Source organism: Mus pahari, chromosome 6 (assembly GCF_900095145.1).
Source record: "Mus pahari chromosome 6, PAHARI_EIJ_v1.1, whole genome shotgun sequence".
Lineage (NCBI taxonomy): Eukaryota > Metazoa > Chordata > Mammalia > Rodentia > Muridae > Mus > Mus pahari.
The window spans coordinates 80,566,741-80,594,730 of NC_034595.1; the positions used below are offsets into that span (position 1 = coordinate 80,566,741).

The 27,990-nt window shown below is 49.3% G+C and overlaps 2 protein-coding genes across 2 annotated transcripts; one reads left to right on the forward strand and one right to left on the reverse strand.

Annotated features, from left to right (window-relative positions):
• The first annotated feature begins 3,047 nt into the window (after nt 1–3,047).
• Nucleotides 3,048–5,443, forward strand: Marcksl1 (MARCKS like 1). The gene is made up of 2 exons (XM_021200118.1): nt 3,048–3,377; nt 4,186–5,443. The coding sequence occupies exons 1-2, from the start codon at nt 3,291–3,293 to the stop codon at nt 4,699–4,701; spliced, it is 603 nt and encodes a 200-aa protein (XP_021055777.1). The 5' UTR covers nt 3,048–3,290; the 3' UTR covers nt 4,702–5,443.
• Nucleotides 5,444–5,582: 139 nt separating this feature from the next.
• Hdac1 (histone deacetylase 1) lies at nt 5,583–27,983 on the reverse strand. The gene is made up of 14 exons (XM_021199731.2): nt 27,886–27,983; nt 21,107–21,219; nt 17,391–17,508; nt 13,209–13,283; nt 11,677–11,815; nt 11,073–11,214; nt 10,094–10,186; nt 8,407–8,515; nt 8,187–8,327; nt 7,502–7,610; nt 7,280–7,410; nt 6,829–6,981; nt 6,383–6,431; nt 5,583–6,114 (listed from the first exon to the last, which is right to left on the reverse strand). The coding sequence occupies exons 1-14, from the start codon at nt 27,932–27,934 to the stop codon at nt 6,087–6,089; spliced, it is 1,449 nt and encodes a 482-aa protein (XP_021055390.1). The 5' UTR covers nt 27,935–27,983; the 3' UTR covers nt 5,583–6,086.
• Nucleotides 27,984–27,990: the final 7 nt, after the last annotated feature.

A 27,990-nucleotide genomic window follows, 5' to 3' on the forward strand; every position in this document is an offset into this window, starting at 1 on the left:
TGTGTTAACATGGGTCTGGGGCAGGTGAGGGGTGTGTTAACATGGGTCTGGGGCAGGTGAGGGGTGTGTTAACATGGGTCTGGGGCAGGTGAGGGATGTGTTAACAGGGTCTTGAGTTATAGCAGCGTCACTTCCAATCCATTCCAATCACTACTCTTTTCCCTTCATCTTGGCAGAACCCACACTTCATTGACCAAAAGCAATTTAGAAGAGGAAAGGGTTTATTTGACTTACAACCCCCAGGTCACGGTCCACAACTGAGGCAAGTCAGGGCAAGAATTCAGGCAGGGGCTTGCAGCCAAACCCACCAAAGAATGCTGCTTGCTCTCTGACGCAGGCTCAGTTAGCTTTCCTACACAAGTCAAGACCACCTGCTTAGGGAGGGTACCCCTCACAGTGGGCTGGGCCCGCACACGCACATCCTTAGCAATCAAGGAACCCTCTCTGGTGTCAGAGCAGAAGCCCAGAATCATGCCCACAGGTCAGTCTGAATTAGGCAACTCTTCAGTTGAAGTTTTCTCTACTCAAGTGACCCCTCCAGGTCCTCAAGTTCATCGGGGACAGTCTACCAGTCTCCGTAGATCCCTAATGCACAACCCCCTCCCTGGAAAGAGTTTCACAAAAAAATAAATAAATAAAAATAAATAGCCACTTTTCTGTCTCTTCCTCAGCTTCATACACACTGAGCCCAGTTCCCAGCATACACTCACCAACAGTTACCAACATGCCGTCTCCAGGAAGGCCAAGAATTCACCCTGAAAGTCTCCATGAGTCAACAGCTGTCACCAAAGCTCTCTAACAAAGATCAAAGATGCAGACTCACAAAACATACAGTAACAAATATACCTACCTAGGGTCTCTCTCTCTCTCTCTCTCTCCTCTTCCTCGTTCACACACATATACACAAAATCACAACGTCACACACAATCACAAAGCCATAAGTCACACGCAGCAAACAGACACACAGTTGCAGACAGGCTCAGCGTCCCAGAACAATGGGTACATTGTCCGGGTTGGCAGCAGCTGGGGAGAAAGGAGCCGCAGTGTGGGGGCTGCTGTACTCGGCCTCCACAGCCCCAGTGCCTTCCCTTTCCCAGAAGTCAGACGCTGCTAGGACCTAGATTTGCTGAGACCTCGGCACCCCTTCCTCAGCCTCCAGGGATGGTCAGGGAAGATGCAGAACCCGCCCTGTGAACCAGGCTCTTAGGGGCTCTGGGGACTCGGGATCTTTAGCCCTGGTGTTCTTCCCTCCTGGAATCTTCCCAGAGACTTGTCTTTGTCCCCACCAGGCAGTGCCTGGAGAACAGGAGCCTTGAGATCTACTCCTAACCTCTGACCTCAACCCCCCCCACCCCCCAAGGACTCACACACATACTCCATCTGAGTCCTGCTAGCTAGTACAGGCAGCGCCTGGCAGCACTGTGGGTCTCCTATTGTGGCTGAGACAGAGAGCAGGTCAGGACAGCCATCCCTTAGTGGTAACAGGTAGAGCTACTGTTCTGTGAGTGACCTGCTGTGGGGACAATGTGACCTTCCCCGTCCCCAAATAATTCTTGTTTCTCACCCTCATCTGACAGCCCCATTTCTCAATAGGAAATTCCTAAGGTTTTTTTTTTTTTTTTTTTTTTTTTCACCCTATGCAGCTACCGGTAGCTGCTGTTTCCTTGCGACACGTCACTTTCCTCTTCTGAGCTGGGGGTGAAATGAGAAGGCAGTCCTGTAGCATCAAGAGTCAGGGTGGGAACGGGCACAGGAGTAAACACAAAATGTGGAAGCCACCTCACCCCTCTATGGTCACATCTGTGTGCGGTTCCCTGATTTCTCAGGCCCTGGGGGTGTTTACACCTTATAGTTTCTGGCCTCCCCTAGGACAGAGGGGCATGTTGAGCTGTTCAGGACATCAGCCTTTCTTTCACAACCTTTGGCTTCCTCTAGCCTGAAGCCTTTCCTATTGGGGGGTCAAGAGGAAGCAGCTGTACACACCGGAAAACATATACAGGCTCAGGCAAGGACTCTGGGTTTCTAACTGGCCTACCTGGTCCAAAGAAGGAAACGGAGAAGGAGCAGGGTCTTCAGACAGGGTAGGCTTGGGGGCTTATCCCTAGTAGTGTGCCACAGTTGTGGAAGAAATCCAAACGATTCCTGTCACATTCAGGAAGGGTTATTTGAAGTCTGTTGAGCCTCCCTGGCATTATGGTACCTGTATGGGGAAACCTCAGTGGAAGGGCACGGGCTTGAGGGGAGGGAAACCAGGCCTAAGTCAGGTATCCTTAAACATCTCTGAGCCCCAGGCTCTTTGCTTACAAAGGGGGATGAAGATGTAATGACTTCTGGTCAAAGACACACACACACACACACACACACACACACACACACACACACAAGGCTGGGGTGGGTGGGGGGAGAGACAGACAGACAGACAGACAGACAGACTTGGTGATGGATTTAGGCTGTGAGGAGTAAGAGCTGCCACCAACAGACTGAGAAGACTGATTTGTTGGATGTCACCATTCTGACTTGAGTTAGGTCAGTCCCCCATGGTGGCCGCGCTGGCTGCTGCCTAGACTGACAGGGACGTGGGTGGGACTTGAATTCTGGCCTGAGGGGGCGCCGAACTCAGAGGTTATATTTGTGTGTGGGTGTGTGTTTGTGTCCGCGCGCGTGAGTTTTGGACAAATTTCTAGAGTGTAACTCAGCACCAGCCGTCTGACGAGTCTGGACATGTGAGCCCTTCCAAGAGTTCAAGGAGCCAGTGTAGAACCAGGGACTGGGGGCCTCTCCACTGTGAAGCGTGAGTCAGGCTGAAAGTGGGCTGGGGATGACTGAGTGCTTCTTCATCGACGGCCTCCTCCCAGTCCATCTCCCGGACCGACCGGGAACCTCTCTCATTCCCACACCGAACCCTACCTGCCCCACCCCACCCCCCGGTCGTCCCAAGTGATGGGGGAACCAGACCGCTTGGCACTGCCCACTGCACGAGAGGAACCCGGGCCCGACCCCGCCTCCACCCCGGATTGGGTGCTCATTTAAATGCCCGGCCCCGCCCCGAGCCTCGGGCGCGTACATATAGGCGGCTCGGCGGGCGGCGGGCGGCATTCTGGCGCGGCGCGCGGCGGCGGTGGGTGCAGCTAGCGGGTCGGCTGCGGAGCGGGGGTGCAGCGCGCTTTGCCCCCCGTACCCCTCCCCCTCGGACGCAGCCCCACCCCTCTGCCCGCCGGGCCGTCCCAGCCGAACTATCCCCTGCGGCGCCAGCGCGGGGCGGCTCCGGGCGCCCCCAGCAGACCCCCATCATGGGCAGCCAGAGCTCCAAGGCTCCCCGGGGCGACGTGACCGCCGAGGAGGCTGCGGGCGCTTCCCCCGCGAAGGCCAACGGACAGGTGAGTGCGCTCGGAGCGGCGGACCCCGGCCCCCAGCCCGCCGGCCTCGCCCCCTCTGGGGCCCAGGGCCGGGGCCGCGCGCTTTGTCCGGCCCGGGACACGCGGCGCCCCCTCCCCCGCCCGGTCCCTTTGTTCTCGGCGCCGCAGCCCCCGCGGGCGAACGAGGGGAGGGGCGGGAGGGGGCGCCGGCCGGGCTCGTCGCCTTCTTTGTTCGCGCCCGGCCCGCGGGCGCTGCCCCCAGGCCGCCCCGAAGGCCGCGCGGGAACAAAGGCGCTGCTAGGCCGCACCAAGGGGGCGTCTAGGGCCGCGGGGCTGGGGCTCGGCGCCCAGGGCGCCCCATTTGGAGCCCCGACCCCGGCAGCTCGCGGTGGCTTTTGAAGCGGTGGGGAGCAGAGATACGGGGAGACTCTGGGGTGGGTGGGGGCTGATCACACAAAGCGCAAGCCTGGGAAAATAGGCCGTCCAGGTGCGGGGAGGCAGCGCCCCGGGGCTGCTTCCCGCCCAGTAGCGCCGGGCAAGGCTGGCCCGCGGGCGAAGGATCCAGGCCCGGTGAGGTTCCGCGCGGAAAATAGAGAGCGCGCCCCGCGGGAGGGGGGTGGGGGCCCGAACCCCAGCGCCTCCTGCTGGCTGCGCTCGTCCCTGCGCGGCTGTGAGGGGTGAGGGCGATGCTGGATGGGAGTGAGGCCAAAGCCAGACTTGGTTGCCTTTGGACCTCGGCGGTGGGTTCTGTAGTCTGCGAGGGGCCAGAAGCGGGCTGGGGGAGGGGAGAAGGGCCCGGGCCCTCACTGCTGTCTCCTCTGCCCCGCAGGAGAATGGCCACCTGAAAAGCAATGGAGACTTAACCCCCAAGGGTGAAGGGGAGTCACCACCCGTGAACGGAACAGATGAGGCAGCGGGGGCTACTGGTGATGCCATCGAGCCAGCGCCCCCTAGCCAGGAAGCCGAGGCCAAGGGGGAGGTCGCCCCCAAGGAGACCCCCAAGAAGAAGAAGAAATTCTCTTTCAAGAAGCCTTTCAAATTGAGCGGCCTGTCCTTCAAGAGAAATCGGAAGGAGGGTGGGGGCGATTCCTCAGCCTCCTCACCCACAGAGGAAGAGCAGGAGCAGGGGGAGATGAGCGCCTGCAGCGATGAGGGCACTGCCCAAGAAGGGAAGGCCGCTGCCACCCCTGAGAGCCAAGAGCCCCAGGCCAAGGGGGCAGAGGCTGGTGCTGCCTCCAAGGAAGGAGACACAGAAGAGGAGGCAGGGCCCCAGGCTGCAGAGCCATCCACTCCCTCGGGCCCAGAGAGTGGTCCCACACCTGCCAGTGCTGAGCAGAATGAGTAGGGATGGGGGCAGGTGGGTGANCTCTAAGCTGCAAAAACTGTGCTGTCCTTGTGAGGTCACTGCCTGGACCTTGTGCCCTGGCTGCCTTCCTGTGCCCAGAAAGGAAGGGGTTTGTTGCCCCCTCCCAGCCACGCTCCCCTTTCACCCTCCTGTGGATTCTCCCATCAGCCATTTGGTCTTACTCTCAAGGCCAGTTGAAGATGGTCCCTTACGGTTTCCCAAGTTAGGTTAGTGATGTGAAATGCCCTGTCCCTACCTCCTTCCCGAGCCCCATCCCTGCAGAAGGCAATTGCTGGGTTTCCAATTCTTTTCCAAGTTCGTTTTGTTTATCCCGCTTCTCAACCCCCTGAGCCACGAGTGGGGGCTTATACTCCCAAACCCTGAGTGTCCAGCCTTCCCCTGTTGGTTCTTGGTCTCTTGTGCTATGCCTGGGCACCTGGCTGGGGAGGACACTGCCCCGTCTGGGTTTTTATAAATGTCTTATTCAAGTTCAAACCTCCAGCTTGTGAAATCAGCCACGTCTCTGACTTGATAAGCAAGTGTTAGGCTTCAGGAGGGAGGGAGGTATGTAATGTGAAACAACTTCTTGTTGTCTTTTTTTCTCCCCCTCCCATTGTTGTAAATAACTTTTAATGGCCAAACCCCGGATTTGTACTTTTTTTTTCTAACTGCTAAAACCATCCTTCCACCCGGATTTACTGTAACATTTGGAAAAGGAATAAATGTTGTCCCTTTAGTGATGCTTTCATGAGTGGTCTTCTGGGGCATGGGGTAAGAGGACTACACAGACCCAAGGATAAAGACGGCAGGTAAGTCTCTGCAGGTGGGACAGGGAGGGAAGAATTTAGACCAACCAGGGACACTGGTAGGAAACAAGCTCAGAGGGTATAGAAATGAGCTGTTTTATTACAAAGAGTTTCACAAAATGAAAATATCTCAAAAAGGAAGCTAGGCTAACAACCTCCACCTACAGAATTGGGGGAAGACAGGGCAATGTAAGTTTTGTTTGCCCAAGATGGGTGGGAAGGTATAAACAGAACCAATCTAAAAATGGCTGCTATTACCCAAGCCTGAAAAGGGGTCCTAGGAGACCCAGTGACCCCTTCTAAAAAGTTTAACAGGGGCATCTTAGCAGAGCTCCTAAGCAGGCACTTGGCAGTTCAGGATTTTCTCTTCTGGTTGATTTCTTTCCACGCAAACGGGGGGCAGGATGGACAAGGTCGCTCTGGGAAGAGCCCTCTTAGCACCACTGCCCTGTGCTCTGGTCCCTGGGGACATTATAGTTAATATATTTTATATAAATACACAGAGGAATAGAAAATATAAAATCTGAGAAATTGAGGGAAGTGAGGAACTTGGGGAGAAGATGGAGCTGCAGACCTTGCTCAGGCCAACTTGACCTCTTCTTTGACCCTGCGGAGAGAACAGACGAGCATGAGAAAACCCATGTTAGTGGCCCTGAAGCACAAGCATGGCTATAATGAGTTCCATAGGACCCTGGCTGCCCAGGTGACTGCTGGGAACTGAGCTTCCTAGTTATGCAGGGACATACAGACTACACCCTCAAAGAGGCCTTTGTAAGCTGGACCAGCTGTCCCTGCTCGTCCTTCCCTCTCACAGTGGTAGACACAAAAGGGGATGATGCTCTAGTGCTACAAAGAGCCAACAGCCCCTTCCTCACCCTTTGGCTTCTGGCTTCTCCTCCTTGGTTTTCTCCTCTTCTGTGACTTCTAGAAAATAAGAGAACAGGTACGCTTGAAGGCCTGTCAGGCAGTCGGACTCCTCTATCCTGAAACCCCTTCTCCAGTACTATATAGTTCACTGGTTATAGAAAAATGAGAAGAGCCCATCCCAGGTCCTCTGCTGAGGCTGGCTGAAAACAAGTTAGACCGGTTTCTCAGCCTGTTTCAGCAAGAACACAGGCAGAGGCAGCCCCCTGGGAAAATGGGAAAAGGGCCTGGTGGTATGTGAGCCAGGGTCAGTCAGCCAGCAGAGACCAAGAGTGTCACTGTCACTGTTGTGTGGGTCTTGCCACCTCTGGGAGCCAAAGTCTCAAACCTTCAGTTTAAGTTCCAAAGGAGCTGGCTGGGTCTGGGTCAGCTCCTTCCCGATCTAATCCAAACCCACCTTTCTTCTCTTCAGGATCTTTCTCTTTCTCATCCTCTGTTTTAACTCTTTTGGCTTTTTTGAAGTTAGAAGAGTTCTTGCGACCACCTTCTCCCTCCTCATCTGAGTCTGAGAACTCTTCCTCACAGGCGATGCGTTTGTCTGAGGAGCAGACTGGGAGGCAGTAGATAGAGAAACATTGGTATGAGAGGAAGGGGCCATTTCAGGATCTATGCCCAGTGCCCTCCTGCCATGGGTTCTGACTGGCAGAATACCTGCCTGGATGAGAAGACCCCAGGTTCCATCCCCAGCACCTCTCACCAAGACACCAAGGAAAGCTACCAAGACAGGTGGAGGCAAGGGGTCTCAAATCAAAAGTTTCCAAACAGCTGGGCAGCTTGGAAATGTGAGGAGAAGGAAGGGAAGTGCAGAGCTCCCTACAGAGCAGGGACAGCCCCGGAGCTCATCTTACTGGAGATGCGTTTGTCAGGGTCTTCCTCATCCTCATCACCACTCTCTTCTGGGATGGCATCCTCAGGTATGGCCTGCATCTGAACCCCAGGGGCATGGGGCAGCATTCTCAAATTCTCAAAGAGACGCTGCCTAAACAGGAGAAAGGGTGGATGGGCTCTAGTTAGAGACAAACCAGAATCTGGCCTGTTAAAATCGAGAGACAACTTGGCAACACACTCACTTGATCTTTTCCAGGTATTCATTGGTGTTCTGGTTAGTCATATTGGAAGGGCTGATGTGAAGCTTGAAATCTGGTCCAAAGTATTCAAAGTAGTCATTGTACGGCAGCTCTGAGGGGACAGGAGAGAACAGTGAAGATAAAGACATGGCCACCACGGGGCCCACGGAAACGCATGGAAAGCGTTCTTTCTCTGGGTCTGCTTACCCACCTAAAAGAGAAGACAGAACAAACTAGGATGCCTACAAAGTCTTAGTCTGTTCTGCTTTGTCTTTTTGAGATAGTCTTTCTGCGGCCAAGCTGGCCTGAGCTTCCTTCTTAAAGGTTGGGATTACACTTAGGACCTACTGATGTTTATAACACCGTTCTCCAGTATCAACACCAGTGGTGTATGTGTCACTAGGCGGAGAAGGACCCAAGCCCCCAGTGCAGAACACTAAGCACTCCTGTATTCACAAGCCTATGCAGTGCAAATCAAAGATCTAAATAGCTGACAATGCCCTGACCAAAAACAAGTGGGAGAAGACAAGGCCAGGGAAAAACTGATGGCTACCGTTTGCCTGGCACAAGACAACAGGCAGGAACCTCGGTGAAAAGTATGAAAGGCTAGGGGCAAATGGAACAGTTGTAAATGAAGGCATGTGACATCTAGCCCCCACCCAGCCTAACCTGGCCCTGGAGCTAATACCATTAGGGATCTCTGTGTCCAGGGCCACCGCTGTTTCGTAAGTCCAGCACCGAGCGACATTCCGGATGGTGTAGCCACCCCCTCCTAGCATCAGCATGGGCAAGTTGAAACTCTTCACGAACTCCACACACTTGGCGTGTCCTTTGAAGGAAAAGGGATGTTGGTTTACAGGGGAACCAGGCAGACCCTGTCCACCTATGCGTGTGCTACCTGGACTCACCTTTGATGGTCAGATTGAAGCAACCTAACCGATCCCCAGACAGGGAATCTGAGCCACACTGTAAGACCACTGCACTAGGCTGGAACATCTCCATTACTTTGGACATGACCTAAAAAAAAAAAAAAAAAAAAGCATGTGAGGTGCAGAGGCAGAAAGAGGTCCAGCACTTTTTTTCCTTTTATATCCCTGATACTGTGTGGTAGACAAGAGGTTTCTGACTTGAAAGCATCTGTAAAGATTATCACAGCTCGCACAACTGAGCTTTGATTGGTCTGTCAACTCCCTCCTCTTTTCCTTTTTTAACTGCCAACCTCCCAAGCTGCTTCCTTTCAGAAACTTCCCAACCTCTAGCTGCATCTGCCCTACTCCTCTGTCCCTATAGATCTCATCTATTTCTGTATAGTTTATTCTCAAACCTAAGCATATACTGTTCCTCGGGAACCTGTAAGTGGAGCTTCTATCATCTTTACATGTAGGCATTTGTAAAAACTTATTAAATATTTGATTAACAGTCTGCCCGCCACTTCATTCTAAGTGGCAGATATTCCTTTTGTCCAGTGTCATCCTCAGTCTTAACCTCCTTCCTTCACACAGGCACCTCCTCATTTAAAAAAATTAAACAAACAATCCAGGCATGGTGGCACAATTTAGTCACAGCACTCAGGAGGCAGAGGCAGGATGATCTGTGTGTCTGAGGCCAGCTTGGTCTATAGTGAGTTCCAGGCCAGGCCTGCAATGGTGAGAGCTCTGCATTTCAATCTGTCTTCTCCCTAACCCAGGCACCCCTGTAAAACTACAGGCTCCAGTCAGCTGGCTGAGACTACAACCGCAGCTCTGCCTGTAGAACACGCCCCACTGCCTTTTCAGTCTCTGGACAGGCTAAATAGCTGGGGACTTTCCCAGGCAAGCTAGTCTATAAAGACTAGAATAAACCAATTTCTTAAAATGTGTAGAGAGTAGTAAAAGGCTTAAGAAACATGAAAAGCTCAGAAAATAGAACATAATGAAAAGAACAAGTCATCTCCGAGTGGCCAACTCCAGCGATGTGGGACACAGAACACTGAGGGCTGCCATTACTGTCAGACCAGCCTGTCCCCATCTTACTTTGATGTAATCTCTACTTTGCCAAATAAACTGCTTAAATGGCCACAAACAACACCAAAAGAAAAAACACATCAGTGCTGTGCTTCTGATTCCATCCTGCAGGGAAGCTCCTCAGCAGGAAGGTATACAACTCAAAATAGCTTCAGGAAGTCCCTGAAACTGAACAGATTCACTAGGACTTCTCCCTGACAAAGCAGTAAAAGCTGTAAAAAAAAAGTTTCAGACTGGACTAGCTGCCTGATGCCTCTCCAACCTGTTGAGCTGCCTGAAGCTTTGGTGAACTAGCTGTCTCAAGAGCTGGGGAGGGCTTTGGTGACTACAGACTGTTGGGTACATAATGTTTACCTCCCACAAAGATTGCACCTCACATGTTACTGTACTGTGAGCAAAAGGCCAGACTCACAGATGGCAACAACAAATCATGTAGATGGTTGTTAACTGATACCACAGCAGTCAAAGTTGAAAACACTTCCTTTCCAGTTGGCCACTTGGAGGAACAACCTGGCGGCCATGACAGGTGTTTCTCGCTATCTTCCCCTTCATCAATCCCAACGTAGCCCAAGGGGTGAGCCAAGGCACTTACTGGCTTGAAGATGGCTTCATAGGACTCGTCATCAATGCCGTCTCGCAGTGGGTAGTTCACAGCGTAGTACTTGCCTTTGCCAGCCCCAATATCCTATCAAAGGGGACATTTAAATTGAAAGACAAAAAGAAGGGGATTCAAAGATGGGGCTGCTAGGCTAAGGAGAGAGACAGTGGTGCTATGTGAGACAAGCTGAGCCCATGAGATCTGCAAGGGCAGAGGAAGCCCAACTCCCAGACTCTCAATTTTCCCCAGAGAAAATTGCTACTCCACAGCACAAGATTTCTGCTCCTAGTTAAGAGCAGGCCAGGAGGTGGTCACAGAAGTAGAACCTACCTCCCTCAACTCTGCTCAGAGTTTTACTATATACTCCTCTGCCTCTGCTCTGTCCTTTCTAGAAAGCTGTGGAGGGCAAGTCACAGAAGAGAGCCTCTTCCATTAACTTCTAATAGCAAAAGTGACTTACTCGAACGGTTTCTTTCGGTATCGAACAACTTAATTAGTAGCATTTCCCACCTAAGGGCAACTGACAGGGCAAACAGATCTCATTGTATTCATGCTAACAGACAGATGGGGCAGCCCTAGGAGAGAACCAAGTCCGTTAACTATTCCACGTAAGATTCAGGCTTTCATGGAGTGTTTTGGGGTGAGTCCACTGCCTTCAGTCACAGTGCTAAAGGGGAAGGTGACTCCTGTGAGCCTCAATCCCTCACCCCAAACGCAAGCTTAAGGACTTAAAAGTGTGACGCAACCCAGCTGTGATTAGGAGGCTGTGACAATGAGCCAGAAAACCCTCAATTCTCTTGACCCCTTATGTGCCAATAGTCCTCTTCTAGAATAAAATGAGATTGTATAGGTGCCCCAAAACAATAATGTGGTACTCTGAATGGCAGAAGAGGCAAGAAGTAGATTTTAGTGACACAGGATAGGAGAGTTAGAGCTGAAGGCGAGTTGGTTGGCCCCTAAAGGGAGTTCTCACCCGTAGGTCCCCAGTTCCTGGGAAGTACTCTCCGTATTTATGAAAGGACACAGTCATGACCCGGTCTGTAGTATAGAAGGCCTCTTCCACGCCATCGCCATGGTGAATATCAATGTCAATATACAGCACCCTCTGGTGATACCTAGGATCAGAAGGTGATAAGGGCCCTGGGGGCTCTTTGGGGATGGGACGCGCCAAGGGCGCCAGGTCCCAGCTTACCGGGCTAGCTGCCTCCCTCAGGTATCTCTAAGCACCAGAGACGTGGAAACTGGCTGAAGGAAGGTGGAAGAGTGGCCGGGGTGTCTCCAGAGGCCTGACCAAGCCGACCATGTCCGATCTTCCTACTCTACAGCCAGGGTCAACTCCAGTCACACAAGGGCACTCTGGAGGCAGGATCTTAGCAGCGCCTGCCCCAGATCTTGCCGTGGGCTCAGATCAAACCAAGACCCCGTCCGTCAAGGAGAGGATGGCCAGAGACACTCATGAACACATCCTAGCCAGCACACCATAAGAAAAGCAAACTAGGGAAGCAAGCCCAGGGGGAGAGGGACGTGGGAACCTGGCCTAAGGTGCTCGTCCAAGACACAAGGCCAGGCAGGCATACTTTAGCAGTTCCAGGATGGCCAAGACGATATCATTGACGTAACAGAAGCCAGACGCTTCAGACTTCTTTGCGTGGTGCAGGCCCCCAGCCCAGTTCACAGCGATGTCCGTCTGCTGCTTATTGAGCTTCACAGCACTTGCTGAGCAAGGAAAGAGAGCACAGCCTGTTACTAAACATTCCCTCTGCCCCTGCCAACTCAACGAGAGGTATTTTATTTATTTTACAGTGTTTTGCTGATTTTTTTTTTTTTTTTTTTGGTTTTTTTTTTTTTGTTTTTTCAAGACAGGGTTTCTCTGTGTACCCCTGGCTGTCCTGGAACTCACTCTGTAGACCAGGCTGGCCTTGAACTCAGAAATCCACCTGCCTCTGCCTCNCCCTGGCTGTCCTGGAACTCACTCTGTAGACCAGGCTGGCCTTGAACTCAGAAATCCACCTGCCTCTGCCTCCCGAGTGCTAGGATTAAAGGCGTGCACTACCACGCCCGGCTCTATTTTACAGTGTTTTAAGGGGGTTTTTTGGTATTGTTGAGGCAGGGTTTTGTTGTGTATGTTATCACGAACAACAAAAAGAAGTGCTGTATGCTATTGGTGGTACATCCTTAATCCCAACACTAAGGAAGCAGAGGCAGACAGACATCTTGAGCCTGGTTTACTAAGTGAGTTCCAGGTAGTGACCTTGTTGTAAAACAGAACAAAACCCCCCACTAAAACAAATGTTGCTGCATACCTGTATATTGTGTCTACAGTTGTCTGAGTATTTTGTCGGCACAGATATATATGCATGTCTGCATGTACACCATGAGTAGTACCTAGTGCCCACAGAAGCAGGAAGAGGGCACTGGATCCCTTGGAACTAGAGTTAACTCTAAGTTGTTAGCTGCCATATGCGGGCTGGAAACCAAACTCCTGAGTAAGACAGTAATTGCTCATAATCTGTTCCTAAGCAGCAGTAAGTGCCTCGGCCCCTGCATTCTTTCTGGTGTTTGATTTAATCTCACATTCTATTCATCCGGGTGCTGAGAAACAACAGGCTACATGTAAAATACAGATGTGCAGGAGGCTATACCATCTACATTTGTCCAAACTATTTACTAACACATTTCTCAGAACGTCTCTCCATCCTTAAGCCATGACTGGCTGCATTTGGTAGGGTTTAGGGCAGTTCTAAGGTATCTCAGAGTTACAGTGAAATGACCTGGGAGGAATGACTTCAGAAGTTAATGACCTGACTTGTTCATAAGACACAGATGTTGATCTTTCATTTTTAAGGGTCTTTGCAGTTCACAAACTGCATTTATATACAGTGTCTTAACAACTCCTTAAAGCCTACAGGATATTCCTATATATAAGTTCTCTGGGCAGGGGAGGAGAATAAAGAACAGCTGTCAGTACTGTGTTAAAGATCTAAGGTCAAACCCCACAAGACCAGTCTCAGTGGTCACAGGTCAACACCACCAGAGCCTCCTCTAAAAGGCAGACAGATCTCCCAGCAACTGTCCAGCACAGCCCAAGAAGCGGATTTAGTCTCCTTACCGACAGAGCCACCCGTGGACAACTGGCAGAACTCAAACAAGCCATCAAATACCGGACAGTCCTCACCAACGTTGACTTGAAAGAAATAAAAGCCAAAGGTTAGCTTCCACAATTTCCTTCAGTTTTCTATTTAGATTTTTACAACCCAGTGAGAAGAAAAACAAAACAATTTAGATTCAGAAAGCTTGGGTTCTAGCCCAGGTTAACTTCTTGGATATTTATGCTATTCATGATAATAAGCAATAGTGAAATTCATTTCAGTCAGTGAAAAAATTAAGAGACCCTCCCCCGGAATTTTGAAGACATAGCCTCAAGCTGGTCTTGAACTCCTGACTTAACCTTTCCTTTCCTTAAGCCTTGGCCTTCTGAGTAGCTAGGACTATTGCATACAGCATTAAAAATCTTATAGGAAAGAGTTTAGCAATTTGGCAAATGCTGGTGAGGGAAACCTATATGATCCTCACGTGATGAGTGTTTACTGCATGCTGTCACTTCTAACCACTTGAAATACCCGATGCACTTATCCTCGCAGTCTTCTGAGGTGAACTGCCTTCCGATCTTATTAAAAGAAGAAACTAACTCAGGAAGGTGAAGTGAGCAGAGACCTACAGAATTACTTGCTGAGTACTGCAAGAGTTCATATGCTGCTGAGTGCTTTAAATACCTGATCCATTTATCCCCACTAATCTTCTGAGGAAGGGTTTGGCCCAGTCCTATAAACAGGGAAATGGGCTCAGAGAAGTGAACTAACTGCTAACACAGAGGCACAATTCAAGCCTCCTGATTTGCTGCCGCCTGTCCTGAGATAACGTATCCTGGTCCTTCCACAGTGCTTTATGCACACAGACTCTCATTTAGTACTCACAGCTCCAAGACCTGGACAAGACAGGACTGCTGTGCACTGGAACGAGGACATGCAAAGAAAGTGAGTGACTTGCTGAAGGCTGTATGACCAGGAAGTATCGGAATCAGAATAGGACCTAGTTGTCTTGACTACTACAGGCCAGTGCTCTAACTACACACAAGTGACAACTCCAGTTATTTCAGGCCCATGAGGTAAAAGTACCAAGCAGGGCATGAGATGGAAACACACTCAAACATTAGTGCAAATGAAACCACACAGACAGGAAAACCTAAGGAAATTGACGGCTGAGGCCAGGGGCAAGAGGGGGGGTCTCCTTCCTCCTGCTCTGGTCTTCTATCAGTAAGGGCTCCCAAAGTGGAACAAAGAGGAAGAGCCTTGGGAAGAGGAGGCTACCAAGGGGCCACTTTGGATTCCGGTAACATATCAGGACACAGCTGCTGTACTTGTAATAACTTTCACCATTCTCAACTCTGAGTCAACAGGTAAAAGTGCTTGCTCTGGAAGCCTGGTGACCAGAGTTCAATCTCTGTAGCTCACAGAAAGGTGGAGTCAGCCCCTCTGACCCTACCCATACACTGTAACAGTCAGCCCCTCTGACCCTACCCATACACTGTAACAGTCAGCCCCTCTGACCCTACCCATNCCTACCCATACACTGTAACAGTCAGCCCCTCTGACCCTACCCATACTCTTTTAACAGTCAGCCCCTCTGACCCTACCCATACACTGTAACAGTCAACCCCTCTGACCCCTACCCATACACTGTAACACACCCCCACACTGCATACACACATAAAAATTAATTTTTTGAAAGTTACTAATCTAGTGCTACTGTAACTTGGAGCTCCCCAAATCTGCTGCTTACTTAGGAAGCAGGCAGTGGGTGGCTTTTCCTCATTTTCTAGGTAAACACTGGAAGAGGCTATGTCAATAAGAACTTTGGTCCCTGGGGTCAGGCTATATATTCAGGAGCAAATATTTCCCCCTCTGACTGTTTCCTTCAGGTCCTGGTACTCCAGTTTCCAAAGGCTGCTTTATACTCCCTTGTGGGAATGAGAAAAAGTTTGGGACCTTCAGGACCCAATCCAACATACAGCTCACACTTGTAACCCTGGAAGGAAGGAGAATAATGAAGATTTCAACTTAACTACACAGTAAGTCCAAGCCCAGCCTTGGCTCCATAAGACTCTCGTTTAGAAAGCAGCATCTTTGGAGACAGAGCACGCGTGAAGGGCACGGCTGTAATGTCATCCCCTAGGAAGGTCTCTAAGCTGCTCACAGAGTAAGTACCAAGCAGGTCTAAATAGCATTAGACCCTGCCTCAAGCAACAACAAGCAGCACTCTAGAAACCTGTAGAGGATTAAACACTAACTTTGGGATACAAGTCACACCTCAGCCAGGCAGTGGTGGCGCACGCCTTTAATCCCAGCACTCGGGAGGCAGAGGCAGGCAGATTTCTAAATTTGAGGCTAGCCTGGTCTACAAAGTGAGTTCCAGGACAGCCAGGGCTACACAGAGAAACCCTGTCTCAAAAAACAAAAATAATAATAATAATAATAATAATAATAATAAAGAGCCCATAGGTTTTGCTTACTGCCACGGTAGACATTTCAGAAAGCACTTCACTAAGTGACATCTAAAGTCTTTGCTACTTTGATTCCCATTACACTATGACATTTTTTTAAAAAAAGATTTACTCATTTTATGTATGTGAGTTCATTGTTGTATTGGATCCCATTATAGATGGTTGTAAGCCACCATGTAGTTGCTAGGAATTGAACTCAGAACCTTTGGAAGAACAGTCAGTGCTCTTAACAGCTAAGCTATCTCTCCAGCCCCACCAGAGCTAACATTTTAACACGCAACTTTATAATACTGACTGGAACAGAACCTGCTCACTCTGGAAGGCCTTTTATTTTGTTTGTCTTGACAAATTTGTGAATAGCAGAGATATCGCATAATATCAAAAGCTACTGAAGGTAGGTATTATGAATGCATTAGCCTCAAATATAAGACAGGTACTACTATCTTCCTTATAGAGAGACTCAGAGAAGCTCCAAGACTTGATTCACAACACAGAACTGAGTAGGAGATGGCTCAGCAGGTAAAATCACTTGCAGTAAAGTCTATGACTTGAGTTCAACTCTTGGAATCCAAGATAGGAGAGAACCTAGTCCCAAAGTTGTCCTCTGACCTTTATACACAGGCCATTGTCATACATACCCCCAAATACACCCCACATACACACACACAGACAGACAGATACACACACAGAGACACAAAGGGAGAGGTGAGCAGCTCAGGTGCACAGCACTTACCCAGCAAGTTTGAGACTCCAGCTCAGCAAAGCCAACACTCACCACACACACACACACACACACACACACACACACACACACACACACACACACACACACACACACACACACACACACACACACACACACACACCTTAGCAGACTAGGTGGCAGTTGAGCATTCAAACCAAGACACAAAATCTCAGGACCATTGAGAAATAAGTGCTTTAAAAAAAACCCTGAAAGCTCATCTTCTTGCTGTGACAGACACCAGGCTTGCCTTTCTAATGAGAGGCTGTTTTGTTGAGAACTAAGATAGATCCCCATCCCAGGCATTTTGTGGAAACCCCTAAAACCACCTGCAGGAAACAAATGACTGAACTCCATGAAGTCAGCAAGACCTTGTGATCCAGAGTGGACTCTTCAATCACAAAAGAAACAATTCCAGTGTGACAATGAAGTCCCAGATCTGACCAATGCTTCCCACAACTAAAACAATCACAGTTGTACAAATGAGGTATGGTTTCTGAGATGGGATGTACCCGCCGTGTCAGAGCCCAGCAGGCTGGGGTGGGATCACCTCATCTCAAAGATTACACCATCTGGTCCGTCCTTTGTGTCCTCTAAATACTAAATGCAAAGTTCCAGCAATTATAACTGGACAGAAATCAGAAACTACACAGTTCATCCCATTTTACAGAACAAAATTCCCAGGGGAAGTTTCTTGTGCAGTCAGTTAGGAGCAGGACCAATGTCTCCTGCCTACTTCAGAGCCCAGGGTTTTGCTCATTCCAGTCCCAGCGTGCCTGGAACAGCACAGGAGCCCTACCTGGACAAGTCTAATTCCATAATTACGATCAGGACACAGAAAACCAGATGAGATGAGAAAATGCACTGGCGCCTTTGGGAAGCCAGACACATCAGCTGTGAACTAAACAGGGACCAAAGGGTGGTATTCCCCACAAAAAAAGAAACCCAATGGGGAGCTTTAGAGCGGGATGGGAACGGAAGATACTTACATCTCTGCATCTGCTTGCTGTATTCAGACATATTATCTGGGCGAATAGAACGCAAGAATTTAATGTAGTCATCGCTGTGGTACTTGGTCATCTCCTCAGCATTGGCTTTGTGAGGACGCTAGAGGGGACAGGGAGAGAGAGCAAGTTAGCTTGACCAACGTCACTTCACTCTTCTACATGAGTCACTTGGACTCTGCTCCCGAGTACTGAGATAAAAGATGTAAGCCAAAACACCAGGCTAGGAGTTTGATTTGAGAAGAGCAGTGGTGGTTTAAGGCTTTCTCCGTAGCCTTGGCTACCCAGAAACTTGCTCGGTAGATCAGGCTGCCCTTGAAATCAGGGATCCTGCTGGTTCTCCTTTATCTCCCTTAGGGATTAAGGGTATGTGCTGCCATGCCTAGTCTGGGGAAACTTTTATAAACCATTGCACCAAGAATTCTGATCAAGTCTTTCCCACTAAAACCTTGTTGACATGTTAGAAGTTTCCTGATGATCCCAACATATTTCCACACAATATTATTTACTGTGTTGTACGAGTATGAGCCTTTTGCTTGCACTTATGTGCACCATGTATGAAAAGAGCCTATGGAGCCAGAGGGACATTGGATTCCCTCGACCTGGAATCCCAGACAGTTGCGACAGCACCTGCCATGTGGATGCTGGGAATCAAATACAAGTCCTCTCTGGGCTCTGACCAGCTGTGTCCTTATGGAATTCAAGCTGACCTCAGCTTGACGGCTGCGAAGCTGATTCTCCTTCCCTCTTCTCCACAGGGTGTGATGGTGTACACTGCTCCCGACTACTGCCCTCAGGAGGCAGAGAAAGACTAGAGATCACAGTTCAAGTCCCGCCTGGACTATAAAACTGCCTTTTTTTCCCCCTTTTTATTTATTTACATTCCAGCTGTAGTCCCAGGCCTGTCCTCCCTCCCACAGTTCCTCATTCCATCCCTCCTGCCCCCTGCCTCTGAGAGGCACCCCCCTTCCCTGAGGCCTCAAGTCTCCTGAGGATTAGGTGCACATTCTCCCACTGAGGCCAGGCCAGGCAGTCCTCTGCGTACTGGAAGACTGGCTTTAACTAAAAAACAAAAAGGCCCTCAGGAGCCGAGACAGGTGGATTACAGAGTTGAGGTCGAGGTCTGTGGAGGAATTTCTGGCCAGCTGGGGATACAGAGAAGCCCTGTCTGGAGGGAAAACAAACTCTTCTCCCTATCCCTTATAAAAGGACCACCTCGAAAGATACCTGCCCATCTTGTCTACAGTTTAAACACTCGAAAGATACCTGCCCATCTTGTCTACAGTTTAAACACCAACTTTTTTTTTTTTTTAAGATTTATTTATTATACCTAAGTACACTGTAGTTGTCTTCAGACACTCCAGAAGAGGGCGTCAGACCTCGTTAGGGATGGTTGTGAGCCACCATGTGGTTGCTGGGATTTGAACTCAGGACCTTCGGAAGAGCAGTTGGTGCTCTTACCCACTGAGCCATCTCACCAGCCCTAAACACCAACTCTTACTGAGTGTTTATTCTGTGTCCTTCACGTGCACAGCAGTTAAAGCTCACAGCACTGCTGCCTTCACTCACAGTAAAGCTTTGCAATTACAGCAGAAAAGGTCACACTGGAGGTACACTTAACTGGAAACAGTTGTCCAGCTCTAGGTACTGTTTTAGACCTCATTTAACCATACACACACACACACACACACACACACACACACACACACACACACTCATATAAAACCTTTTATATATAAATTTTATTTATTGTATGAGTATTCGACTGCATATACATCCGCATGTCAGAAGAGGGGATCAGATCCCCTTATAGATTGTTGTGACCCACTACATAGTTGCTGGGAACTGAACTCAGGACCTCTGGAAGAGCAGGCTGCGCTCTTAATAACTGAGCCATCTCACCAGCCCCTCATTTAATTCTTAATTTGAGGAAAAATAAAACACCCAGAGGCCAAGCAGAGTAACTCCTATCTGAAATCATAGGGCTCAAGAGGCTGGGGCAACAGAGGGAGCCCAAGGGCAGTCAGGAACACATAACAAGGGGCTGGTGAGATGACTCAGTGGGTAAGAGCACCCAACTGCTCTTCCAAAGGTCCAGAGTTCAAATCCCAGCAACCACATGGTGGCTCACAACCATCTGTAACAAGATCTGACGCCCTCTTCTGGAGTGTCTGAAGACAGCTACAGTGTACTTACATATAATAAATAAATAAATCTTTAAAAAAAAAAAAAAAAGACCTAGACATGGTAGTATGGGCATGACAGTATGGGCCTTGGGAAGGAGGCAGGAAGTCTGAAGCTCAAAGTCATCCTTCCCCACAAACTGAGCTAGAAGCCAACCTGTGACAATGAATTTGGGAGGCCGGGGCAACCAGACTGCTAAAGTTTGGGGCCAGCTGGAACTACAAATTCAACAAATCCCTGCCTCAACCAACCAAACGAAAAAAAAAAAAGCTCTCAATTTGTACCGCACTGCCTGCAAAAGAGGCAAACTGAGAATCAAGACAAATTTAGTCAACACATATATTGGTATTCTTTACACATATGCTAAAAAATAAAAACACATTGGGAATTATAGCCAAAAATTAAAACAAAGACAAAATCTTGAGCCAACATTTTAAACTTAGGAGGTATTATATATATAATCCAAAGTTCCAATTTTTCTTTTAAAATTGGAAGCTCAGACAAAATTTGTTAGAGCTGTATATGGGAACAAGACATGCGTTTACCCTGAGGCTGGAAGTGTAGCACTGGAAGACAGAGACCTGGGTTCAAGCCCTCAGCACTGCATACAAACGTGCGCATGCGTGTGTGGTACCTTGGAACTCAGCTCTTCAGAAGGGGAGCCGAGAGGATGAGAAGCGCAGAGGTCATCTTCAGCTATGTGCTTAGATGAAGACAGTGAGATACAGGAGCCCAAGTCAGAAACAGTCCAGAGTCTGTCTGTACTGTGTGCTGGTCTCAACTCAGGGATCTGACCGCCTCTGCCTCTTAAGGGCTGGGACACAAGCACCACTACCCAGCATGTTTATCTGCTAGTTTTTTGATGGGACAAGGTTTTATTCTAGCCCAAGTTGAGCTTGAACTCATTTAAGACTGTAGCCCAGGCCTGCCTTGAATTCCCAGCCATTCAAGGCCTCAGTACCCATGCTGGGCTTCCACGTTAGGCTTACTGTGCGCTTCCTGAAGATTTTTACTTTCTCCAAACACCATGTCATCCTTACATCTGTTTGTGCCTATGCCCAACCCTTGACCTGGACACCAGTCCCTTTGTGAATGCTGGACTAAGTTCTAGGCGTTTTCATTCTTTGGAGACAGGGTCTCCTGTACCTGGGCCAGCTGTGAATAGACTCTACTGCTAAGGGTAGCCTTGAAACCCTGATCCTATCTCTACCACCAAAGCGCTAGAGCCACAGCCTCACGTCCTCGTCCTTGGCTTTCTAGTCAGTCCTCAGCCTCCACTGCTCCTTCCCTCACTCCTCGCCTCTCTATCATTAGCATTCTTTAACTGCTACAGACATACCATGGTAAACTTGGTTAGCTTACATGTACTGACGAGAAAGTGCTTAAAAAATAGATTCTTCATCTACTTGCCAAATAATAGCCACTGAATGAATGAGCAGCTGAGAAAGGAAACTAAAGAGTGCAGGCAGGGAGCCCGAGCTGACGAGGCAGGCAGGGGCAGCATGCAGGGAACTCACATAGATTTCCATCTTTCGATAGAGACCATAGTTGAGCAGCAGATTGTGAGTCATACGGATTCGGTGAGGCTTCATCGGGTGCCCTTGTCCATAATAGTAGTTTCCAACATCCCCTGAAAGAGAGAAGACAGTTTGCTTTATTATTTATTTTGGTTTTCTGAGACAGGGTTTGTCTGTGCACTCCTGGCTGTCCAGGAATTCGCTCTATAGACCACACTGTCTTCAAACCCGGAGATCCGCCTGCCTCTGCCTCCCAAGTGCTGGGATTAAAGGCATGTGCCACCACGCCTGGCTCAAATATTGTTCGAGACAGGGTTTTTCTGTGTAGCCTTGGCAGTCCTGGAACTCACTTTATAGACCAGGCTGGCCTCGAACTCAGAACTCCGCCTGCCTCTGCCTCCCGAGTCGAATATTTTCTTAATTAGTAATTAATGATGGAGGGCCCAGGCCACTGTGGGTGGGATCACCTCTGAGGTGGTAGTCCTGAGTTCTGTAAGAAAGCCGACTGAGCAAACCATGAGGAACAAGCCAGCAAGCAGCACCCCTCCATGGCCTCTGCATCCGCTCTTGCCTCCAGGTCTTTGCTGTTTGAGTTCCTGTCCTGACGTCCTTCAGTGATGGACTGCAACACGAAAGTACAAGCCCCACAAACCCTTCCCTCCCGACTTACTTTCTGGTCATGTTCTGGAGCAGTAACAGAAACCCTGACTTAGACCCTGCCTTTACTGCTTCATCTGTGGCTGTCCATCACCATCACTCTGGTTGTGTATTTTCAAAGTAAACTTCTGCTGGGAACAGCCTAGCCATTAGTTCATACAGCACCTAAGTAGTCCTGTAATTGCTGCAGAGACCAATCTACTATATGGCAAAACTACACCTAAAATAAGCCAGGTATGGTAATCTACACCTGTAATCCTTGCACCTGGGAGGATGAGGTTGGAGGCTAGAGAGCTAGCCTGGGACACACGGTCAGAGTGTCTCGTCAGTTTAAGGCCAGCCTTGTCTACATAGAAAGTTCCAGGTGAGACAGCTACAGAGTGAGACCCCATATCAAAAATTAAAAACCAAGCCAGGCAGTGGTGGCACACATCTTTAATCCCAGCACTTGGGAGGCATGGGCAAGCAGATTTCTGAGTTTGAGGCCAGCCTGGTCTACAGAGTGAGTTCCAGGACAGCCAGGGCTACACAGAGAAACCCTGTCTCGAAACAGCTACCCCCTCCACCACCACCACCTCAAAAAACAAAAACCAGGCCCTAAACAAAATATTTACTGCCTGGCCCTTCCCTTCGCTTCACAGAAAATGTCTGCCAGTCTGCAATATAGATATACCAGATTAACAGTATCACACACATGGTATTCACCTTGATCCAACATATCCTCAGTTTGAATAGTTCCTCAAACCTGGGCTAAATGCCCTGTCATTTGTGTGTGACTGAGCTATGCAGTGCTGTAGAGCACTTGTGGAGGTCAGGGACAGCCTTCAGGAGTCAGTCCTTTCAACCCTCATACAGCTCACCAGGTTATGGCAAGTGCTTTTACCTGCGCTTTAAAATATTCTGAGACAGGGCCTCACCATGCAGTCCAGGCTGGTTCAAACTCATTCTCCTGTCTCAGCTCCCTGACTGCTGGGATTATGGGCTACCAGGGCCAGCTCAGGCTCCAAATACTTCATAGACCCAAGCGATTCAACTAACAGAACTCTCGAAACGCAGCACCTCAGTCATCTTGTATTTACACATTTACTTACACTCGAAAGACTTGAAGGCAAAGACGATATACTATTTACATCATGAGCTCAATAAGCATCCAATGGATTACATTTAACTCAGGGAAATTAAGTGCCCTGTCTAAGGTCACAGCTATTAACTGATAGGAAGTCAGAAAGACTCCAAATCGAGGACAGAGAAAAGCACCTTAAGTCCCTGGGCACCTACTTCAAGTCTGCATTTAATCTAGAGAGCTCTGTGAACCCAGAAATGGTGGCTTGCAGATAAATCACAGCACACAGAGAAGAGGGGAGTTCAAGGCCAGTCTGAACCGTAGAGAGACTGTCTCTACACATAGATGACTGAAGACCTGAGTCTACCGTTCTAAGAGAGTGTCACCGTGGATCAGGCTGGGCTTGAGAATCCAGCCATCTTTCTTTTTTTTTTTTTTGGTTTTTCGAGACAGGGTTTCTCTGTACAGCCCTGGCTGTCCTGGAACTCACTCTGTAGACCAGGCTGGCCTTGAACTCAGAAATCCGCCTGCCTCTGCCTCCCAAGTGCTGGGATTAAAGGCGTGCGCCACCACACCCGGCTCCAGCCATCTTTCTGACTCAGTCTCCCAAGTATGGAACTACTGGCTCCAGTCACGGTCTGCAGCTTAATGGATTCTAATTGGACTATCATAACAATAAATAAATAAATAAATAAATAAATAAATAAATAAATAAATAAATAAAATAAAAATTTCACTCTTTTTGCTGGGCACAGTGGCAGCAAACACTTGGGAAGCAGAGTTGGGCAGGTCTCTGTAACTTGGAGGTCAGCTTGATGAACCCAGGCCAGCCAGAACTACAAACAAAATCCCTTCCATTTAGACAATTCAACTTTTTTTAAAAAAAAAAATACTGGGGACCAAATAGGAGAACCATGCACTCTAAACTACTGCCCTCGATAGAAACTGTTCTTTCAGTTTTCTAGAAAGCCAGGCAACAACAGTTGGTGGCACACAACCTGATCCCAGTACTTGAGAGGCAGAGTCAGGAGGATCTCTGTGGGTTCAAGACCAGCCTGGTCTACAGAACAAATTCCAGGACTACACAAAGAAATCCTGTCACAGAGGAAAGAAAGAAACGGAAGGAAAGGAGGGAGGAAGAGAAGGGGAGGGAAGGGAGGGAGGGGAAGAAAGGGAAAAGTGACTTACGAAAGGTAAAGTGGCTTGCCTACTACAGCAAACCTCACAGTAAGAACCAAGCGAGTCCCAACCGGGAAAGTGAACTTTTCTACAACTGAAGTCTTTCTACTTTCCCTTGGCTCTCTCCTTCACAACTGCTAAAGTTCCTACTCTCCAAAGTCCTACATCACATTCCATGATAGGAATAGTCTTGTATTCTCTGTACTGTGTAGGCCAGCCAGAAACGCCAAGATCTTCCTGCCTCTGCCCCTCAAGCTGACAGGAAAGAGCATCCCTGATGGCTCAAGAACACTTACTTCATGAGACTTTCTAGCACTTTCTCCCTACTTCTGCCCTCAAACCCAACTGACAGCTAGCTACTCTCTCACCTGTGCCCTCCATAGTCTCCATCACTACAACCTCTCTTTTCATTATTTTAAGACTTTTTTTTGGTTTTCCAAGGCAGGGTTTCTCTGTGTAGTCCTGGCTGTCCTGGAACTCAATCTATAAACCAAACTTGCTTCAAATTCAGATACCCAACCCATCCTACACACTGATGGGATTATGGTGTGCCACCACCCACCTCTTTTTATAAAGACTCTTTCAAGGCCACAAAACAAGACTTCCTCTCTTAGATGGGTGTGGCAGTATACACCTTTAGTGCAAGCACTCTGGAGGCAGAGGCGGGTGGGTCTCTGTTAGTTCCAGGCCAGGCAGGAAACACAGAGACCCTGTCTCAAAAATAAAATTGCAAACTAGCTGGGCAGTGGTGGCTCATGCCTTTAACCCCAGCACTCCGGAGGCAGAGGAAGGCGGATTTCTGAGTTTGAGACCAGTCAGGTCTACAGAGTGAGTTCCAGGACAGCCAGGGCTATACAGAGAAACCCTGTCTCAAAAAAAACCAATAAATAAACAAACAAATAAATGGATGAATAGATAGATAGATAAATTGTAAGCTAAAGCATCCTCTTCGTTCCACTAATTCTGAACCTACCCCTATCTAGCTTCCGCCCCAATCCCTCCCAGCATGCCCCCACTAGTACAGGCCTTTAGTCCCAGCAGGGAGACAAGGTAGGCAGATCTTCAGTTCAAGGTCATCTCATCTATAGACCAGTTCTAGGGCAGCCAGAGAAATTCTATATTGGGAAAAACAAAAAGATTTCCCCACTCTTTTGTGTGTGTGAAGTTTTGCCTGCGTGTATGTCCAAGCACCACATTCCTATCTAGCACTTAAAGCCTGAAGAGGTCATCGGAGTCCTTCCAACTGGAGTTACAAGTGGTTGTGAGCCGACAGCTGGGCCCTGGGAACTGAGCGCAGCATCTCAGTAGGAAGTGCTCGAAACTGCTGTGCGGCTGTGGTATGGATGGGCCCGTGAGTGCAGGGAGCGGTGGAAGCCAGGAGAGGGCGCTGGGTCCCTGTAGCTGGAGTCACAGGCATCTGTGAGCCACCCAAGGTGGATGCTAGGAACTGAACTTTGTCCTCTGCAAGGGCTGTATGCACTACCAATTGCTGAGCCATCTCTCAGGGCCCTCCTTTCTCCAGTTAACAAAGCAAGGGAAAAACCTCAGCAAGGAGGTAGTAGGGCAGCCTTTAATCCCTCAGCAAGGAGGTAGTAGGGCAGCCTTTAATCCCTCAGCAAGGAGGTAGTAGGGCAGCCTTTAATCCCAGCACCTGGGCGGCAGAGAAAGAAGGGTCTCTGAGTTCAAGAATAATCTAGTGGTCTACAGCACCAGTTTCAGGACAGCCAGGGCTATACAGAGAAACCCTGTCTTGAGGAAAAAAGAGAGAAAAGGAGGGGAAGTTATGTAATTCTATTATAATCTCCAAAAAAAAAAAAAAAAAAAAAATATGGGGCTGGAGAGATGGTTCAGCAGTTGGGAGCATTGACTGCTCTTCCAGAGATCCTGAGTTCATTTCCCAGCACCCACATGGTGGCTCACAACCATCTGTAATGGGATCTGATGCCCTCTTCTGGTGTGTCTGAAGACAGCTACAGTGTGCTCACATATATAAAATAAAGAATTCTAAAAAAAAAAAAAAAAAATTATGCCTATTATACTACCCAACATTTTAGGAAGTGGGGATATGGAAACTTTTCTCCAAGAAATGTATTACCTACAAAAAACAAGAAAAAAAAATTCCCAGCACTTGGGAGGCAGAGGCAGACGGATTTCTAAGTTCAAGGCCAGCCTGGTCTACAAAGTGAGTTCCAGGACAGCCAGGGCTACACAGAGAAACCATCTCAAAAAACCAAAACCAAAACCAAACCAAACAAACAAAAACAACCTACACAAAAAATGAGGCTGCTGGACACAGTGGTGCACCCCTTTAATACTAGCACGCAGGAGGCAGAGGCAGGGGGATCTCTCTGAGTTCAGAGGCCAGCCTAGTCTACAAAGCGACTTCCAGGACAGCCAGGGCTGTTAAGAGACAGACCCTGCCTTGAAAACAAAACAGAACAGAAACAAGAAGGCGCCAGGCTTAGCAGCTAAGGTCGGTCACCCACAGCACTGAGCAAGACTGAAACAGGAATGTGGCTAACAGTTGAAAGACAGCACAGCGAAGGAGCATTCAGGACCACTGAACCTTCTTAGTCCACTCTTCAGAATTAAAACAGGCCAGGGTTGTGGCACGCGCCCTTAATCCTAGCACTCGGAAGCAGGGTAGGGTAAAAACTCTTCCAGTGGGAGGCAAGCCTGGTCTACAAAGAGAGGTCCAGGCTAGCTGGGGTTACAGAGACCATATCCAAAAAAATTAATTAATTAATTAGTTTCAACATAGATCTTCACCCTCTACAACTGGAGTCATCACAACCTTTTCCAATCCAGCTAAAATTACTATCTGAATTATTTTATACTGACAATTCCCAAAAATATCTGTCTTCTAATTTTCAGATCTAAATAGCCAACCAACCAACCGCCTGCTGGCTGGCTGGCTAGATGTCCCCTCAACAACTCAACTGCTATTCCTAAAACACAAATGCTAGACCAAGTGGTGTAAGCCTGGAGTCAGAGCTCAGGGAGCTCCGGAAGAAGGGGCTCAATCCAAGACCAACGTGGGTTACACTGTGAGACCCTATCTCAGATGAAGGTGCTGTCCCCTCCCCCCTGCTGTTGGCTCAACTTCCCAGGGCCTGGCTTGTAACTCCAGTTCTTGGGTCCTAAGCACTGACACACACCTGCTCCTCTCAGGTTGGGCTGAGGCTCCCGCAGTGTTCTCCTCCACCCCGCATTCCCTTGTCCCAGCGCTAACACCGAAAGGTACCTGTGACATTGTGTAGCTCCCCCTTCAGACGGGAACTCAACACAGGAAATGTGCCTTCGATGAGCCCTCCAGCCCCAACAGAGACACAACCCAAGACAGAGTGAGATGCTCCGCGCTGGTTCAATGAAAAGTCGGTTTAACAAGTTTCATTCACCTCTCTCCTTGCATCCCCGGGGAGCCCCATTTCCCAACTAGCAACTGCAGGCCCTACTCATAGACTTGGGGGGTGGGGGAGGGGAGATGGGTGGCCAGTCCTGCAGAACTCACCAAAAGAAAAAAGAGAGAGAGAGAGAGAGAGAGAGAGAATGGGGACAGTGAAAAACCTTTGTATTCTCAGCAGGGAAAGATATCATGGCAAACCGTCTCCATCATATTCCGATCCCCGCCGCCAGGCTTCGGCTTCCCTCCAGGCATCCCACTCCAACTTCAGGTCGGATCCCCCGAGAATCTCCGCCACCGGGATTACCGCAGGCTACCCCTTCCACGACCCCCACCTCATCTCGGCCTCAGCCTCGACTTCCTCTCTCCCACCTCCTCCTCCTTCAGCCTCGACTGTCCCGCAGCCTCCCGGGGGCTTCAGCCTCCTCCTCCAGCCTTTCCCCAACGCCCGGCCCGCGCCGCCCAGCCGCCGCTCACCGTCGTAGTAGTAACAGACTTTCCTCTTGGTGCCCTGAGTCTGCGCCATCTTGCTCGCCGCCCGGCCCTCCCGTCAGTCTGTCCGCCCGCCCGCCCGCGGCTCCT